This window comes from Podarcis melisellensis (genome assembly GCF_964234715.1).
Source record: "Podarcis melisellensis genome assembly, chromosome: 6".
NCBI classification, from domain to species: domain Eukaryota; kingdom Metazoa; phylum Chordata; class Lepidosauria; order Squamata; family Lacertidae; genus Podarcis; species Podarcis melisellensis.
The window spans coordinates 22,969,112-22,988,175 of record NC_138538.1 but is presented as its reverse complement, the minus strand read 5'-3'; the positions used below and the strand labels follow the sequence as shown (position 1 = coordinate 22,988,175).

Genomic DNA, 19,064 nt, shown 5'->3' with positions numbered 1-19,064 from the left:
TTTCTTTTTGTCCATAAGCAAATGGGTAGCTAGAACAATATTACTTACCCACTTACTTTCCAGAGACAAAGAATTACAGATAAAATGTAAATGGCCGCTTTAAACAGCAGGTTTCTTTTCTTTCTTTTTTACCAGCACTTAATAAATTCCAACTCATATCCAGATTAAGTACCTGTCTAGTATACATCCAGATTGCTTTTGCAAATCTTCTGAAATATCCTAGAATTATTTGCGTAGTTGGAGTCCAGTTAGGAATATTTAACTCTGTAATTTACAACCCAATCCTATGCATGTTTGCTTTAAAAAACATGCTGTTGAGTACAGTGAGATTTGTTCCCAAGAATGCGTGGGCAAGACTGCAATCTTAATCAATATACAAAGCATCCTGCAGACAGGAATAGTTAATTCACTTTTCCACCATGAAGTGTCTATTCATTAACAAACAAACAAAGTGTTAACTTACAGCTCCCTTCAGGAAAATGGTCCTCTCAAGTCTGCAACCTTGTTCTTGGCCTTCTTGCTTGCCTGACAATACTTCTGATTCTTGCTGTGTCCCAGAAAATAGAGAAAATCCTATCCAGCTTTTTCTAACCAGAGTGGCGAGTCTCTAGCTGTTGTGAGTATTGCCACACTCTCTTTTATATATTCACTCCCTCATCAAACCTGCAAGCTCCTGAACGTCAGAGAATCAATTACCTTCCAGTCACTCAAACAGCTGTGTTTAGCATCCTAACTGGGCTTACTAAAAGACAAATTTGCTTTATTAGATAAGCTTTGCATTTCTTTAAAATGGACATTTGAATCTGAATGCCAACTAGGGTGACTATTGACAGGTCACCCAAAGAAGTAAAAAGGAGGGTGCAGATTTGCATAAAAAGCACAAATTCGGAAATAATTACGGCACTGTACTTTAAAGAGAAAAAAACAACGTGGTGGGAAAGACTTCAAATTGAAGAGCTGTCAGGACCGTCCTCTAACAGAGGACTGCCCTCTCTAAAGTAGGACACATGGCCACCTTAAGATCAACAATGAGCAAGGGTTAACCATTAATATTACTTCCTGTCTCTCTTGTTAAAAGATTCATGAAATATTCTTATCTTCTCTTTATCAGCATTGCTATCTTCTTATTCATTTTTCACCTTTATATACCATCTTTCCCTCCCTGGATCTCAAGATGGTATACAGAGTTGTCCCCTCCAAATTTTCTCCTTTCAAGAGGTAGGTCAGACTGAGAGATAGTAACTGGCCCAAGGTCACCCACTGAGCTTTATTGCTGAGTGGGAATTTGAACCCTGGTCTTCCAGGTCATAGTTCAACAGTCAACCTGTTACACCACACTGGTTCTCCTTTATTTATTGATCCCCCCCCCCCCCCGTTGCCTTTGTCGCTCCTACCTGCTGGCATTAGCTGAGTATGGCAAGGCAAGTAATTTGCGCCCCCTAACCCGTGGATTTTAGCAGGGGCAGAGAGCTGCGAGTGCGAGCGCCCCCCCCCCAGATGTTGCGCCCGGTGCGCCCGGCCCCCCCTGCACCTCCCATGCTACGCTACTGGCTGTATGCCAGGCAAATAATGCATCTGAAGTTCCTCACTGGGGACAAACCCACAGGCAAAACAAAGCTCATGCTCAATAGGTCATACTTAAGAACCAGCAAGGTTTCAACATTGTCAGGCAACCCAATCCATGTCTTCAGGAGGTTGCAATCAAATGTGCTGGTTTACACCATGTTCAGACAGTGCCCAGCAAGCACCATAGTAACAAATGAGATCGCTTACACTATTGAGTTGCAGCAAGATGTTCAGATCTCTAGATTCAGATCTGACGGAGCATCTCCATCCTCATTGTTCTACCCGGACACTGGGGTCCAGCACCAAGGGCCTTCTGGCGGTTCCCTCACTGCGAGAAGGCAAGTTACAGGGAACCAGGCAGAGGGCCTTTTCGGTAGTGGCTCCCGCCCTGTGGAATGCCCTCCCACCAGATGTCAAAGAGAACAACTACTACCAGACTTTTAAAAATATCTGAAGGCAGCCCTGTTTAGGGAAGCTTTTAATGTTTGATGCATTACTATATTTTAATATTATGTTGGAAGCCGCCCAGAGTGGCTGGGGAAGCCCAGCCAGATGGGCAGGGTATAAATAAATTATTATTATTATTATTATTATTATTATTATTATTATTATTATTATTAGACCTGCCTCAAAGCTTTTTCTGTTTATACTAACTGCTTACATCAATCCAAACCAGTGCATGGCTTAGTGTTGGTAGCGTGTGATTCAATCAGAACCCAATCACCCCTACCAGTGTTCACTCTTTGTCCCATGTTGCAGCCTAAACTCATGTGAATTGTTCCATTATACTACTATCTGCACCTGGCTTAGCCGTTAGACCAGCCTTCCCCAACCTGGTGCTCTCCAAATGCTTTGGGCTAGAACTCCCATCATCTTTGACCATTGGCCATGCTGGCTAGGGTTGATGGGAATTGTAGCCCCAAACCTCTGGAATGCACTAGGTTGAGAGAGGCTGTTAGACCTCAGCTGCTAGAGCTACCTCAGTTTACACCACGAACAGCATTTCACCCAGGGGGCTAAGCAGACAGCAAAACATCAACCAGCCAGTAACAAAGAACAGAATCCAGGAAAACACCTTGTAATTCTTCAGATATTGATTTTTTTTCTTAGACTTGATGTCTTCATTCTCCTGCATTTTTTAAAAAAAAAATGCTTTAAAGAGTTTTTAAAAAATAAAAATAAATCCTGTGAGCTCCTCTTGCACCTATACACTCCAATAAGCCAATGTGAGCATAAAATGCTGGTCGATAATACTGCGCTTCAGTCCAGAAGGCTAGCAATATTTTCAGCTCCTTACTTCTTATCTCCAAGCAGCAGCTACAACGAAATCCTCAAATCACTCCTTAGCTCCTCAGCATTCATTCCACATTATCATCTAATATCCTAGCTTATGCTATTAAAGACTCTTATCATTTATTGTGGTCCTCCTTAACATGGGCAAATAGATTAAAATGGAAATCATATACTCCACAATGTACACATGGTTAAAATATAGACCTTCATGATTTTTACAAGAATGAATTAGGATGCATTCAAAACATTCAATTTATTGTAATAGGTTTTAATGAAGAAACTTGCATTTGTTTTTCTTTTTATCTTGTGAACCACTCTGAGATCTTCAGAAAAACGGCAATATATAAATTTAATATAACAATTTCTGAATCCTGATTTTACCCTCTACAACCCTTTGTGCATGATGAGATAGGAAATTCATTGAATGATGAATGTGTTATTAAGGTTGTTTGTTTGTTTGTTTGTTTTCCTATCCTTAGGTCATCTAACTGATTGGCTCTTTGTGTGTGTTTATGAAATTATTCTGAAGATATGAAATTCAATAAATGTTGAGTGTTTAGTTTTGTTGTTGTTGTTTTGTCCTAGCCTTATGTCATTGAGTATCCCACTGACCACTTTCATTGGTGATTCCATTTCACTGGAGATAATCTGCAAATTTTGGTGGTCATAGCAGCCAGCCTCTGTCAGCACTAGTAAAAGCCAGGGAGTCAGAGACACACCTGATTTCCTCTTAAATCCAAGGCTGTGGCTATGGGAGAATCAACACCAGGCTTCTTCAACCTCAGCCCTCCAGATGTTTTGAGACTACAATTCCCATCATTCCTGACCACTCGTCCTGCTAGCTAGGCATCATGGGAGTTGTAGGCCAAAAACACAAGGTTGAGGAAGCCTGATCAAGACCCTCTTGGGGTGTTATTGCTGTGAAACTCTCCATCACAGATTCAGGTTGTATATAAGTGTAAATAAACCAGTATATCATAAAGGCACCATAGTCTCTGCTGTGCCTCATTCCAAAGGAAACACAGACTGTGGATAAGTGCCTGGAACTCCAGGAATCTTACACCACTCAGAGACTGGGGTGGCATGCAACAATGTTGTTTAAGCAGCTCCTGGCTGCTTCTCCTAGCCATTGGCACTACTGGATCTGGCCCGTTAATGTTTTCTGGACTGCTTTTGGCCCAAACCCATATACTCTATAGCTATATCCACTCCACTGTTTGTCCTTTTCCTCAGCTTTATCAATCCAGTTAGTAAACATGTGCTTTTGGACACACAAAAGGAAATTGCAATTAACATTTAAAAGTTCATCACCCACATCCTGCCTCTTGGTAGAGGTGGGGGGAACTAGAAGTGCAGTAGAGGGTGAAAAAGTTGAAACTTTTATTTTAAAATGATTCTCCTAATGGGGAAAAAAATAGCAGCATATGGGTTGTCATTTCAATAAGGTTTGTGGAACAAAGAGATGGTCTTAAGCTGCTTTCTAGTTCGAAACAATATCTAAGAGTGTCTTTCTGTTGCTCATTTCAAAGCTCAGTGGGGTCTGCTGGAAAAAGGGAAATGCAAACATGGTCAGCTGAAGGCATTTTGCAAAAAACAATTCTTGGAGTTTGTGTTTTGAGTGGTGTGGAGAGAGCTTGGAGTATGGAAAGTGAAGGGAAGCAAAGTGGGTTAAAGTGAGCGTAAATGGCAGTTGGGGTGGAAATGGTGCTAATTGACACCATTAGCTGGATGGAACAGGTCTAGGATATTACTAGGCTTAATCACAACCATTCTAGACTTCAGTTTGCTGTGAATTCACTGATCCTCAAATACTCTTTCAGTGAATCCCACATTTAAACTATTTGAACACATATCTTAGTATGCTACACTTGCATGGTGTTTTTAAGCATGAATGATACCAATTCAGGATATAATGTCTAGTATGGAAGCAGACTGGGTTAGCCTGAGTGAGGATGCCACACTCAACTCTTACCCAGTATTATAACATTTTGCATTTCATTTTGTAGGGTAATTAAATTGTTGTTTTGAATCTTGTCACCTGCCACACATCTCTTTCCTGGCATGGATTGGAAATATAAATGAACGAAACCAACAAAGGTTTATAGTACTTTAAAGACTAACAAAGTGATTTCAGCATAAGCTTTCATGTACCACTTTCTCAAATGAAGAAAAAAAACACCAGTGAGCATTTTCTGAAATCTTAAGACCACCACTACTCACCAGCAGATGTCACTGTTTAACAGTTTGTTGGTATTCCAGTTGTACCACTACTGTATTACTTTATATTTTGCCATTATGTGGCTGAGACAAATGTTGTCACCTTGTTTTTTTAGCAATATTTCCAAGTGGCTGTGGGATAGCTGGACCTTCCCAGAAATTTGCATTAGGCACCACATAGCTCCAGCGGCAAACTTCAACCTTTGCTGCCACCAGCCTCTTCCCTTTGGCACCCTGTTTCTTTCAGCTGCTCACGGAGAAGTCCTTTTGCAGCAAGGTGATGCCAAGTAATGTTTGCTGCCCCTCTCCCAAACGAGCTTCAAAATGGCCCGGTGCACTTATTGCTAGCTTCCACCACCATTAACATATTGCAATAGGACATATATATATATGGGAAAGTGTTCGCACATGGTCTGTACGCCACACTGCCTGCTTATGCATTGACGCAGCTGTGATAAATCTCGAACCTCTGGATAGGGGGCTGTCGCAGGTACAAAAGCACCCCCTGACAAATATAGAAAATGGCTGGCTCCTGACTTGATTTCAAGGTCAGCTTAGCAGAGGCGCATCCCATTTGCTACGTGGGTCGGTTCCTGTTTCCAGGACAAGTGATTCCCCACCCTCCCCCAATCTTTGCACTTCTAGGTTCGCTAATTGATCGGTTTGTAGATTTAAAACATTTGCACATCGCTAAATAGAAATTTCGGGGAAGTGCAACCCCTGGGCAAAAGCAACCTCTGCCCATAAGGTTTGACGGCTAAACAGTTTCAGGTCAAGTGAAAGCATCAGGCGCTGCAGTCCCCGAAAGTTGCACTCTGCACCAGCTCAGAAGCTCTTGGCCTAAGGAGCTAGCATTTTCCCAGTCGAGAAGCGAGACTGAACCGTGGGACGGGAGGCGCGGCCTCCTTGGCAACGCCTCGCCGGCGGCGGTTGCTAGGGTCGCTGGAACAGGAAGCGCTTCCTAGCGAGATCAGAATCACTTCCGGGGGCTGAGGCTCGGCTGCAGGTAAGGGTTACGCTTTGGTGGGGCAGAAGGAGTGGGGCGAGGCGCCTTAGGGAGCACCTAGGAGAGCTTTGTGCGGGAATGGGGGGGAGGGGCGGGGGAGGTTTCCAGCTCCACGCCTGTGGTGAAAGGGGGTGGGGGAGAAAAGAAAAGCTCTTCTGTTTTTAGGCGATGCATGCAACTCGGTGCAAACCGTGCACCAAAGCTACGTTTGCATTAAATCGCCCTCAGGTGTCATAGAATTGTAGAGTTGGAAGGTACCCTGAGGATCATCTAGTGCAGGAAATTGCAGTTGTCCCATACAGGGATCGAACCTTCACTCTTGGCGTTATCAGCACCACGCTCTAACCCACTGAGCTATTATTATTATTATTATTAATAATAATAATAATAATTTACATCCCTACCTCTTTTGCTCTCTCTTTCCTAACTTCCTTTAAAGTGCCGCTTTCCCTGTCCACAGAATAACTAGCAATTAGTTTGGTTCTTTCGCAGAGGCTGAAAGAGGGGAAGTAGGTCATGAAATGTTATTTTATTGCTTCAGTGTTCTTTCTTTCTTTCTTTCTTTCTTTCTTTCTTTCTTTCTTTCTTTTTAAAAATGTACCCTCTGGAAATGGGGAGTGGTTTTAGGACAGTGGAAGCAAACGTGCTGCTGTACCAGGAGGCACAGGCAAGGCATCAAAAATACTTCCCTTGGAGCCTTTCATGGGATCAGTGGGAGCGTTTTCCAAAATGGGGTTTTCAACTTGACAGTTCTGATAGCAAACAAATGTAGCCTTTGAAGTGGGTGGGAAGGAAGTCACACAGATTTTTCTACTCAGGCATAAAAATCATCCTTATAGCTTAACTTGAAATGAAACTATCCTGCTAGCAGAGAAACACGCACAGGAACATAGAGGTCCTGTCTTATACTAGGTCAGGCTTTTTGCTCATCATGCCTAGTATCTTCTACTGGAGGCAGTTTCCCAGATTGATTCAAATGAATCTTGAAGCCACTTACAAACAATAAATAGCAATCAATAAATAATGTTTGGTTTTTTTGTTGCAAAAGCAGAAGAACGGAAATTGTTGAAGGTGGACTTGTGCAATGGCTGCTGAGCTAGACTTCTCACCCCCTGAAATCCCAGAGCCTACGTTCATGGAGAACATCCTGCACTATGGCCTCTTCTTTGGTGCCATTTTCCAACTCATCTGCGTACTGGCCATTATCCTTCCCATTCCAAAGACACACAAAATGGTAAGGCGTTCTTATCTGCAGAGCGAAAAAGTGAAATTGCTCGTTCTGCAGCCTGGTAATTTAAGAAGGATATTGACAAACTGGAAGGTGTCCAGAGGAGGGAGGGTTACAAAGATGGTGAGGTCCCTGGAGGTCACTTCATATGCGGAAAGGTTGAAGGAGTTGGGTGTGTTTAAAAGGCGATTGGAAAGCCATCTTCAGATATTTGAAAGGGTATTGCACAAGATGGTAGAACAAATTTGTTTTTATGTTGCTCCAGAGGAAAGGAGTTCACAAAAAACTTAAAATTACAAGATCCGGTATTTCTGCTTAGCATTAAGAAAAACTTCCTGATGGCATGAGCTCTTCAACTGAAACAGACTACCTTGGAAGATATTTTTTTTTAAGCAGAGGATGGAGGTCCACCTATTGGGGATGCTATAGCAACATATTTTCTTCACCAGCAAGGAGTAGGACAAATGGCCTTTGAGATCCCCTCCTGTTCTTTGTCCATCCTGTCTCTGATTAAACATATCTGATTAATGATTGTCAGTACCTTCTGAGGCGCATCGTCTCACTGTCAAGCAGCTCAAATCAGACTAGCATTTAGTTTCCTTTTCGTTTGACGCCATTGGTTTTGTTCCCACCCTCTGGAGCAATAGAAAACGAATTTTCTCCATCAAATTTGTGGCATCCCTTCGAATAGTTGAAAATGGTTACCTTTTGCCTGTTGTCTTGTCTTTAGGTTTAAAAAAAAGATTTTAAAAGGTTATTGAAATACTAGTTTAATCCAACAATAATAAGGCTAACAAGGTTTATGGTTAGATTGGAGATTAATACAAATTCCTGGCTGAGTTGGTTGATGATTACCCAATGCACAGCTGGTGTTGATGGTATTCTGGAGTGTTATTATTATTTACTAAATTTCTATGCTGTACTTTCTTCCAAAGGATCCCAGGGCAGCAAGCAGCAAAGTAATAAAACAGTACAACTAATTTTTTAAAAAAGGTTTAAAACATTAAGACCATCTAAAAACATTAAAAAACAACCACATACCCTCACATCTGATAATTTCAAGGTTGCCAGGAACAGTATCTTTCAGCCACCAAATGCCTAGGTAAATAGGAACATTTTAAAATTCCTCCTGAATGTTAATATGGGAGAGAGAGACACCTTACCAGGGAAGGAATTCTACAAACAGGGAACCACCACCAAGAAGGCTCTATCGTGTGTAAGTGGCTAGCTGGGCAATATCCAGCAGCAGCAGCTCCAACAGGTGCCCTGTTAATGTTTTAGAAGTGACTACTTGATCATTCTCTGATCTACTCAATTAATAGATAAAACTGCAAATGGAAGATTCTGGCTTTGAATATAGTTATTCTAACCAGCCTGGGCTTAATTTTGCGGATTTGGTGATGCTTACAGCTGCATCTGTAACCATTGGCAACCTTTGCCCAAAACAGAAGTTTATGCCTCTTTTTCCAGTCTGCTGACGGTCATCCTTTTCCCTGGTGTCCCTTTGACATGACTCATCTTTTCTGCCTTTCATCTGGTGTTTTATAAATGTAGATATAGTATTACTTTGGGGGAGGGGGGTAATATGTCAGAAAACCAGCTGTGGACCATATGTGTGGCAGCATTTGGACTGGTTTTTTTTTGGGGGGGGGAGGGATTGGATGGGAGCTGTTTCATCTTCTGTAGGTAGCCTAAAAATAAACTTTCCAGTACTTAACAGAAACATCAGCCCACATTTATCCTGTCTTTGGCCTAGAGAGCTTTCCTCACAGCAAAACAACATACAAAATGACAAGAGTAGTGTCTACAAAGTGATTGAAATATGTGCCCCGAGCCCCACAGCTTTCACACAGGAATCATCTCTTTTTTCTCATCATCCAGCCCTGCCCTATGCACACCCAAATGATGCACCTGCAGTTTGGCTACCTGTATATATTGCTGCATCGGCAGAACACCTGACGGACTGATTCATACATGCATCACAAAATGTTTGGGAGCTGGGAGAAATCTGTGGGTTGACCTGAAAGGATTCAGCAGTTTTTTCCTATACATTTTAGGATGAAAAGGGACACTTTTGCCATCAAGCATTCTAACTAATCTCTAAAACTGTGTAGGCTGGAACGATTTAAGAACAAAAGCTGGGATTCTTTGAACATCTAACAGAGCTAATGTGGTGCACAAGGAAGCCAGCTTTTACGTCCTCTAGATGCAGTGGGTAGCTGAGCTGGTTAGAGCGTAGTGCTAATTAACACCAAGGTTACAGGTTTGATCCCCGTATGGGCCAGCTGCATATTGATGATTACCCAGTACCTCAGGACAGGATCCCTTCCAACTCTGCAGTTCTATGATTCTAGATCAGATAAAATGGACCATCGTGTTCAGTATTCTGTACTGGACAGTGATCAGAAACCTGAGAGTGATGGTCTCCATTGCCTTTAAAGTATAGTGTCACAACAGTCATTATCTCCAGTATCAGAGGCAGTACACTTTTGAATACCATTTTCTGGGGAACACGAATGGATACTATTGTACTAATGGCCGGCTTGTGAGCTTCCCATTGGCCTCTGGTTAGCCACTATGGAGCCAAATGTTGATCTGCAGCCCTTTGTGCTTCTTAAATGGCTTATGTAGAGGACTCTCATGTTCTGTCTTGCTCTTGTGGGAGGAAACTCTTCACTTTGGAGAATCATAGAGTTGGAAGAGACCACAAGGGCCATCAAATCCAACCCCCTGCCAAGCAGGAAACACCATCAGAGCCCTCCTGACATATGGTTGTCAAGCCTCTGCTTAAAGACCTCCAAAGAAGGAAGAGCTTAGAAGTTTACATTCTGCAAAATCTCAGCACTGCCTGATGACTGACAACATACGTTGAACATGTTTGTAAAGCTGACGGTGGGTTCCTTGGAGGGAAAGGCAGCAGATAAATTTAATAAAGAAAAAGAAAGATTGGTAAAGCTCACTCAATATAGACCAGGGTTGGCTATGGTTCCTTGCTGAGAGTTTGCCATGTGTTTGTTGGAACTAAACCCTACTTTGTTCAATGGGGTGCAGTCTTAGGAGAAGTGCCCAGAGCATTGCATGTGCTGAATGGGTTTTCCTAATTATTTCCCAAAATTGGTTTTACTGCACAGTTGTTTTCAATGCGTTCCCTAAGTATGGTTAGTAAATTATTTAATAAATGAGTTTTACCTCCCTAAAATGGCTGGAGAATTGAATAATTGGATCATTTGAATGAGGGTTGTATTGCAGTGTACATTATGGGGGAAACCAGACATAGAACCCTCTGCAATACGCTGTTGTATTTATTTCTGATTCAAATTATATTGATTCTGAACAATAAGCTAATAGGCAGGCCTGGATGCTCCTTATTTAAGACACCAACTCTGCCTGCTCCAGTCTGCTTCCTATTCCAGGCAACTTCCATACATGTAGGGGAATCAGCTTTTGAAAAGACTCTTTGGATTGAAGATTAGAAGGCAGCGGTCATCTTCTTGCAGCTGCAATGAACTTGGAGTCCCTGAATAATAAATGCCTCCTTCCCCATTTCCCTAGAGTGTTGAACTCTTTTGGCCAGCTTCCTGTGGGTGAATCATATCCCTTAGGAAGCAAGCCAAGTCTCCCTTCTTGGAATGCCTCGTGAGTGTGAATTGCAATAGCTCTGTAACTTGAGAAAGATTCAAGCCAAGCTCATTGATGATAAAGATACTATCAAGCTGTTCTCCTCCCCCTGTCTTGTTTGGACCACTTTCTTAGAAACTGGAAGCTACCACAGATCTCTCTGCCATTTTTCTATGGCCTTTTCCAGTTGGCACACATGGATTTTGAGACACTCTAGAAGCCTAAAACATATTTAAACCAAAGCTTGGTTAATGAGGGGAAGCAGTCTGTGTGTGGTTTCTTCCAGGAGCCTGGCTCTGTTCCCATGCATTTGTGAGATTCTTCTCTATTCTTTTTTCTTCTTTTCTTAACAAGAGGATGAGATGTCGGTTCCCATAGCAGAAGTCTCTCCCAGTCAACAGTAAGATCAATGGGCGAAATGTGTTGTTAACAAATTCTCCAGTTCTTTATTTTAATTTGAGATGAATAAATCTGAAATTACTCTCTACAGTTGCCTTTCTAGTTTAAATATTCATTTGCATCTGTTTGCTTTGGTGACCTGAATAGCCAGGTTTTGTTTTTTCTACTAAAGTTTTGAAATTCCTATGCATTGAAACTTACAGAATTGAGCAGGCCTAAGGATGAACATCTGTGCTCACTTACCATGCCAAAGAACTTGCCGAGCCCAAATCTACATGTCTTATTGCCCTCTGTATGTACAGTATATACAGGAATGATCCTTTTATACATAAACAACATGGAGTCCAGCAGCACCTTAAATATGAACATATTTATAATGGCATGAGTGTCTGTGGACTAGAGTCCAGTTTTTGCTACAATAAACTAACACAGCTGTCCCTCCTGTATTTATCGCAGAAAGCCCTTTAGGCATGTGCCGTTATGCTTGTATTGACAAAATAGCAAAGAAAAGATACTTTGGTGTATTACAGGCATGTGCAAAAAAATAAAATCCACCTAGCTGAGATACTACTTTTAACCAGAGATTGCTTGTTTTTTTTTTTCCATAGCTTTTGCCTCCCTGCACCCCATCTCTCTCTCTCTCTCTCTCTCTCTCTCTCTCTCTCTCTCTCTCTCTCTCTGGGGCAACATCCATTTCCATCCTTTTGCGGCACCTCATTCTCCAGTTTCCTCAAAACCCATAGTATTAGCATGGTCTTTATTTTCTCTTTTTCTGCATCTTTGGCTGGCTGCTGGCAGTTCACCCTTCCCAGCTCTTTCTTTTTCCTACTCACTCAATTTAAAGAGCTTAGGAGCAAGCACTCAAATTCTGAAAATTAAGGGGGGTTTTCCATACACAGCTCTTATTTAGTAGTTGTTTGTTAGATATTTCTGTTGCCTCGTGTGATGATCCGTCAGGTGATATGCAGTTCAATATAAAATATTAAAACATACAAAATGCAAACCATTCTAAAGCATGCAGCAATTCAACAAGAGAGAGAAAAACAGGTATGAGCATCAGCACAGTCACATGAACAACTCCAAACGCAGGTTAAGACTAATTGTGATCAGATTAAACAGAGACTAAAGTTAGAGGCATAGAAACAACATTAAAATCTTAAAAGACCTGGGAGAACAAGAAAATATTTGACTGGTTTCGACAGACAGTAAAATAGGAGGCAAGTGACCCTGTTCAGAGAGTGTGTTCTATAAATTGAGGAATCACCACCAAGAAGTCCCTCTTGTCGCCACCCTACATTCTCTAAGCCTGCAACCCTACACACACTTTCTTGGAAGTAACTGATCAGTATGTGATTCTGCTTCCAAGAAAATATGCATAGCATCAGTCTACATAAGCATTTTTTTGAATTGCTTGCTTAAGTAATGTGAAAGTAAAGCATCTAGTGATTTAGCAACTGAATGCATATTAGATTTTTTAAAAACGGCTCTCTCCCACTTTCTTTCCCACCATGACAGCCGTGGGATATACCAATAAATAACACAAGAGCTTTTAGTGTGCTGTCACCCTATGAACAAAATCTCTATTGACCTTATTTCCCTTAACAAACTTTTAACAGGACACTGAAAACTATGAGACAAAAACTTCAGAAGTGGTAAAGAAACCCAAAGCTGCCACAGCATCGTTGAGCAAGAAACCCAAGAAAGAAACCAAGAAGAAGCGGTAAAACAGCTTAATGATGAAACTTTCAAGACAGGGTTACTATCGACCATTGAGCTTACTTCAAGACTACATTGATGAAGTACAACTTAAATGTAACATAGTTTTGGGAAAGCTATGCATATTCTTGTTTCTGGTCAAGAGGAAGTATTTCCTAAAATGGCTTGAGAAGTATTGTTTCATCTGATCTGTTGTAAATACATGTATGGTTTACTGGACATACCTACGTAGCATGGAAGACCTTAGCAATTACTGGGGCCTGGAGGGAGCAGTTCATCTCTTTTGTGATGCTCAAGATTCGAAATGCAGGTCCCATGAAATGGGTTTTGGCCCCACAAAATGCATTTCTCCATACTACTAAAAGACAGAGGGATCATTCACTACAGCTCATTTTGTGTGTCATTGATGAAAGGGATCAGCTGTTACAGCTTCTTATTTTGTATGCCATTGATGTGCTTAATATACCTGATTTTATATCCGAATGGGTTGTTTTCACGTCATTTTTTTTAAAAAAAAGACAGCTGCTAATTATCTCCCTGTGAATATAACCTCCCTTGCATAATTTGTTCCCAGCCAAATTAACTGTCTTCCCTCTACTGTTCGTGCCTAATTACATGAGTAAGTCACCTCTGTCATCCCTGCTTTGAGATGTATTTGAGCACTCTCTTTTTTAGTTTCAGGTGGGCTGAATGAATGGGAACTATAACTCATATGCCGCGAATGATGAGTAGTAGTGAAATCTCGCAGTAGAGGTAACTGTAGGGCAGTTCTAAAATTTCCTCTAATATGCAGGTTTCAGTTCTGTTAAGTAACATGGCCTTCGTCACTCCCTTTGATAGCCGCACCGAGTTATGATGACAGTGTAGCCAAAATGGAGCCACTGAGAAACAAAAGATTGCTTGGGCAGCGTGCTTGGGCAAACCTAGGAAAAAACTCTAGGGGAAAAGACTCAGACCTCCAAACAACCTGCAGAATGGGGGGAGGGGGAAGCAGGAAGGTGGGGAACAGGCTTCTGGAAGAAAATATGCCCTATACTCCTTGCTGTTGTACACCTCCTCTGTCTATGAGCACACAGACATAGTAGGCTGCTTTATCCTTTTAAAAATGTCATTATCTTAGCTGACATTTCATATATTATATTTTCATGTATTAACCAAAGTTTTTGGGGACTGATCTAACCACCTTGGAGCATGTGGGTGGTTGTCTATTCCATTCTGGATTCAGCACTGAGAAAAGCCTGAAAGAGCAAAATTGGCATACGATGGAACCTTGGTTTTCGAACGTAATCCTTTCCGGAAGATCGTTCGACTTCCAAAACGTTCGAAAACTGAGGATCAGTGGGTGGGTCAGCCAAATCCATTGGAAAAAAATGGAAATACAACCAGCAGAAGCCATTCGACTTCCAAGGTGTGTTCAAAAATGGAAGCAATTACTTCCGGATTTTCGGCATTCGGATTCCGAATTGTTAGTCAATGGAGACGTTTGTGAACCAAGGTTCCACTGTACGAACATTCTGAGGTGCAGTTGATACGAGTCCAGTTAGATGCTGTCCTCATATTTTTGACCACGTTTTGGTCCTCTCTCCAGTAATGTACTTGATGGCTAATAACCTTCTGTATTTATTGTCCCTCTGGGAAGAGACAACCATTTCCATTTTGTCCACTGTAGGGAGTTACTAGGAATTCAGTTGTCTACCCATCCAAAGAGATTAAGGTTGGTTTCTTCTACCTGTGTTTTCTTCTGTGTGGGCTTTTCTGAATTGGGTGACAACCTGCTTGAAATTCTCCAGAAAGACTTTGTTTTTGTGAATATTAGAACCTCCAGTATTACCTGTTCTGCAGCTTAAAGACTACTTGTAACAAATGAATATCAGAATTTTAGTCTCACTGAAATGGATCATCTTGCTGGTGTCATAAAGATAAGTTGCTGAAGGTTCCTTCCTGGGTGCTATAAAAGACAGGTCTCTGTTATGGGTCAGTAGCTTTCTGGTATTTTTAGTATTCCTGTCAGCAGCTTCATGTGAATAACACTCACTGTTGCTGTTCCTGGATAATAAGTGTGGGTGGCCTGTTTTACCATTCTTCATTATTAAATGAGGTCATATCACACATTGCATCCTTAAAGCCACCTCTCTTCATATAACCCAGGCATAGCCAAACTTGGCCCTCCAGCTGTTTTGGGACTACATCATCCCTAGTTAACAGGACCAGTGGTCAGGGAGGATGGGAATTGTAGTCCCAAAACAGCTGGAGGGCCAAGTTTGGCCATGCCTGGTAACTACAGCATATTATTTTATTTTTTATTTTTTTGATGTTCTAGTAATAAGAAGCTCTCCTGAAGCCTAAATACTGCAAGACTGATAAGAAATATTCAGGTGAATGGCAGATTTCCCCCATTGACTCCTCATTTTATTGCCCTTGGAAATTTCTATGACAGTTGAGAGAATTAGCATAATCTATATAGAAATTAGAATTGGCTTTTCTTTCTTTTCTTTTCTTTTTTTAGGAGTTCTGTCTCCCTACAGTTAATAATGGAAACAGTAGAAGGTTCTCACAGGCTCCATTGAATCCAGTTCTCCACACAAAGCACACACAGCCATATTTATTGCTTTTAGCAAAAGGCCTTTGCAAAATGTATGATACAAGCAGTAGAAATGTATTAAAAAGAAAAGGCTTTTTATTTTAATTATGTCACCAGCATTCATTACCACCACTCCTGCCCTGAACAAAATAGTTCTGTCATCTAATGTCCTGTGTAGTTAACAGCAATCTTCGTAAAAATACCTTCTCCTTAATTTTCTTCATGGCAATAGCATGGAGGGCTACATACCAAGTCATGTAGACACATACAAATCATCAAAGGGAGGGAAGAATACATCCATTGGACACTGGTAAGACAAAATTTTAATTAGAGGTGCAAAAAAAGCTGCTCCTTGGGATGATTAAACATGAGCTGTCATAAAATGTATTGGGTAAGAGCCTGAGGTTCAGTTTAATCCCCAACACTAATACGCTGGAGGGCTGGAATTTACCATCTTCATGTTGCACCTAACTCCCGTCCTCCCATCTTGGAAGAGAATATTAAGACTATACATGCCTGCTCAGAAGTAAGTCCCATTAAGTTCAACGGGGCTCACTCTCAGGTAAGTGGATCTGGGATTGCAGCCTAATTTAAGTTCTTTCTCATGGGATGATTCTTCTCCCAGAGGGAGCAATAATTAAAAGGCTGCTTGAGCCCAGTTGTGCTGCTGCGTTCCTTCCAACTCATTTTCGCCAGGCCTACTTTGGAGGTTCCCAGAGGATAACGCCCCAGATTCCTGCAGCGAATTCTCTCTCCAGGACTCCCATTTTCTCCCTCTCAGTAATATGCAGGTAGGTTGTGTTGTGTTAACAGAAAACACATTTGCATATTGTAGGGTGGGGGTGGGCTTTCCCCTCCTCTTTTTTCCTCCTTCCCCACCCTCCCTTTGCAACACATCGCCACAAATCAGCAGCTCTTCATTATGACCTAGCTACATTTATTGTCCCTTCGAGTGAAAGTGATTATGTTAACAATGTGCCTTTGTGGGACTCCTGCGCTGGTGGAACAATCCCCTGAGGCCCAGTAATAAGTAGCTCATGACCAAAAAAATCCTGGTGGGCACAGTTCATTTAAATCCCTATTAATCTTATTCAGACCTCATTTACTTTCATTCCAATGCACTCACTCGGATGCAGTGTGGAAGAGGAACGGAAGACGCCTCTGGGCTGCTTTGAAGCAGACAGGTGCCTGCCTTGATTTCTTCTCGACTCAGTATCAGAAATGGATGGCTTCAAGCTGCCTCTCAGCAGGTTCTTTCGAAACAACATGCCAGTGCTGAAAATGTACATGAAATGAGAATGCCCTGTTGGCACAGGCATATATACGTTCAAATGCAAGGGATTGGGAGTGTCCATTCATTCATTCATTCATTCATTTGATTTATATACCACACCCCTTCCCAAGGTCCCTGAGCAGCTGTCTGGATGCTCTCTGAAAGCAAAGCAGGACATAACCCCAACGAGTCGTTTAGGAACATGGGAACACAGAAGATGCCTTATACTGAGCCACAACACTGATCTATGTAGCTCAATATTTTGACTGGCAGCAGCTCTCCTGGCAGGGTGTCGGACAGGGTCCCCTCAAAGCCCCACCTGGAGATGGTGGGACTTGAACCTGGGAACTTCTTCATGCAAAGTCGATGCTCTACCACTGAGCTACAGGCCTTCCCTGGGACCTGAAAGGGCCACACTTCTTTATTTCCAGAGGTGTTGTTTCAGGTAAGGTTGGGATGCAGGTGGCGCTGTGGGTTAAACCACAGAGCCTAGGACTTGCCAATCAGAAGGTTGGTGGTTCGAATCCCTGCGACGGGGTGAGCTCCCATTGCTCGGTCCCTGCTCCTGCCAACCTAGCAGTTCGAAAGCACGTCAAAGTGCAAGTAGATAAATAGGTACCACTCCGGCGGGAAGGTAAACGGCATTTCTGTGCACCAGAAGCGGCTTAGTCATGCTGGCCACATGACCCGGAAACTGTACACCGGCTCCCTCGGCCAATAAAGCGAGATGAGCGCCATAACCCCAGAGTCGGCCACGACTGGACCTAATGGTCAGGGGTCCCTTTACCTAAGCTTGGGACAGGGAGGCAAGGTTCAAAGACTTGCTGTTGGATATAGTCAGCATTAAAATGGAAAACAATTATTTAAGTACAATTGCACCTAGCCTCTTAGCTGTGTATTTTAAGGCAGGGGTGGCCCTCCAGACACTGGAGACTGGTGCCCATAGGGATTGGTAGGGTAGAAAGCCAGTGCCAGAGGCAACTGTAGGTGAGACCAGAGCTAGTGATAGGCAGAGCCAAGGAATTATAGTTTTGTCCCCATCTTCTTCCCAGCTGTGTTGTACATGGGCAAACTTTGAGAATGAGGAGGAGGAAGCTGGCAGAGCAAGAGGGATTAGTCCCTCAAACAGTGGCACTTTTCACAGCCACTGTTTCCATGGGCTGTTGCTTCTGTGTCACACACACACACACACCCATCTATGATTTCTCCTTCCTTGGGTATCCCCAACCAGATCATGTTGTTGGGGAGAAAACATGGCTGAGGGAACGCAAAACCAAACTAGAGCAAGGGTGGTGATTCCTGGTCTGGTCACATGTGTGGCCCTAAGCAATCAGGAAGGCAGTGCACGTCTCACACCCACAAAGAAACTCTCCAACCTGAGAAATCTAAGCGATTGCACCTATTTTATTTAGTTATACAGTGTATACAGTTATACAGTTATACATATATATATATGCTTCAGGTTACATACACTTCAGGTTACAGCCTCCATTAACCCAGAAATAGTGCTTCAGGTTAAGAACTTTGCTTCAGGATGAGAACAGAAATCGTGGCACGGCAGCAGCGGGAGGCCCCATTAGCTAAAGTGGTGCTTCAGGTTAAGAACAGTTTCAGGTTAAGTACGGACCTCCGGAACGAATTAAGTACTTAACCTGAGGTTGTTGTTGTTTAGTCGTTTAGTCGTGTCCGACTCTTCGTGACCCCACGGACCAGAGCACGCCAGGCACTTCTGTCTTCCACTGCCTCCCGCAGTTTGGTCAGACTCATGTTTGTAGCTTCGAAGACACTATCCAACCTCTCGTCCTCTGTCGTCCCCTTCTCCTTGTACCCTCCATCTTTCCCAACATCAGGGTCTTTTCCAGGGAGTCTTCTCTTCTCATGAGGTGGCCAAAGTATTGGAGCCTCATCTTCACGATCTGTCCTTCCAGTGAGCACTCAGGGCTGATTTCCTTCAGAATGGATCGGTTTGTTCTTCTTGCAGTCCATGGGACTCTCAAGAGTCTCCTCCAGCACCATAATTCAAAAGCATCAATTCTTCGGCGATCTGCCTTCTTTATGGTCCAGCTCTCACTTCCATACATCACTACTGGGAAAACCATAGCTTTTATTATACGGACCGTTGTTGGCAAGGTGACGTCTCTACTTTTTAAGATGCTGTCTAGGTTTG

At 42.5% G+C, this 19,064-nt stretch overlaps 2 protein-coding genes and 1 long non-coding RNA gene across 4 annotated transcripts in view; 1 reads left to right on the top strand and 2 right to left on the bottom strand.

Annotated features, from left to right (window-relative positions):
- LOC309373215 overlaps window positions 1–19,064 on the bottom strand; it is a 408,815-nt gene that overhangs the window by 343,374 nt on the left and 46,377 nt on the right. The window lies entirely within an intron of this gene.
- The window catches only part of GHRH (growth hormone releasing hormone), a 33,213-nt gene that overhangs the window by 6,425 nt on the left and 7,724 nt on the right, over window positions 1–19,064 (bottom strand). The window contains exon 1 of one of the 2 annotated variants that reach the window (XM_081917378.1): window positions 464–704. The exons of the other annotated variant lie outside the window; for it this stretch is intronic. The gene's annotated coding sequence lies outside the window, so the exon portion shown is untranslated. Of the gene's footprint in view, window positions 1–463; window positions 705–19,064 lie in introns of those variants that run through there. 2 annotated transcript variants of the gene reach the window in all.
- On the top strand, window positions 7,096–13,526 carry MANBAL (mannosidase beta like). Its single transcript, XM_081917414.1, has 2 exons — window positions 7,096–7,316; window positions 12,944–13,526. The coding sequence occupies exons 1-2, from the start codon at window positions 7,167–7,169 to the stop codon at window positions 13,049–13,051; spliced, it is 258 nt and encodes an 85-aa protein (XP_081773540.1). The 5' UTR covers window positions 7,096–7,166; the 3' UTR covers window positions 13,052–13,526.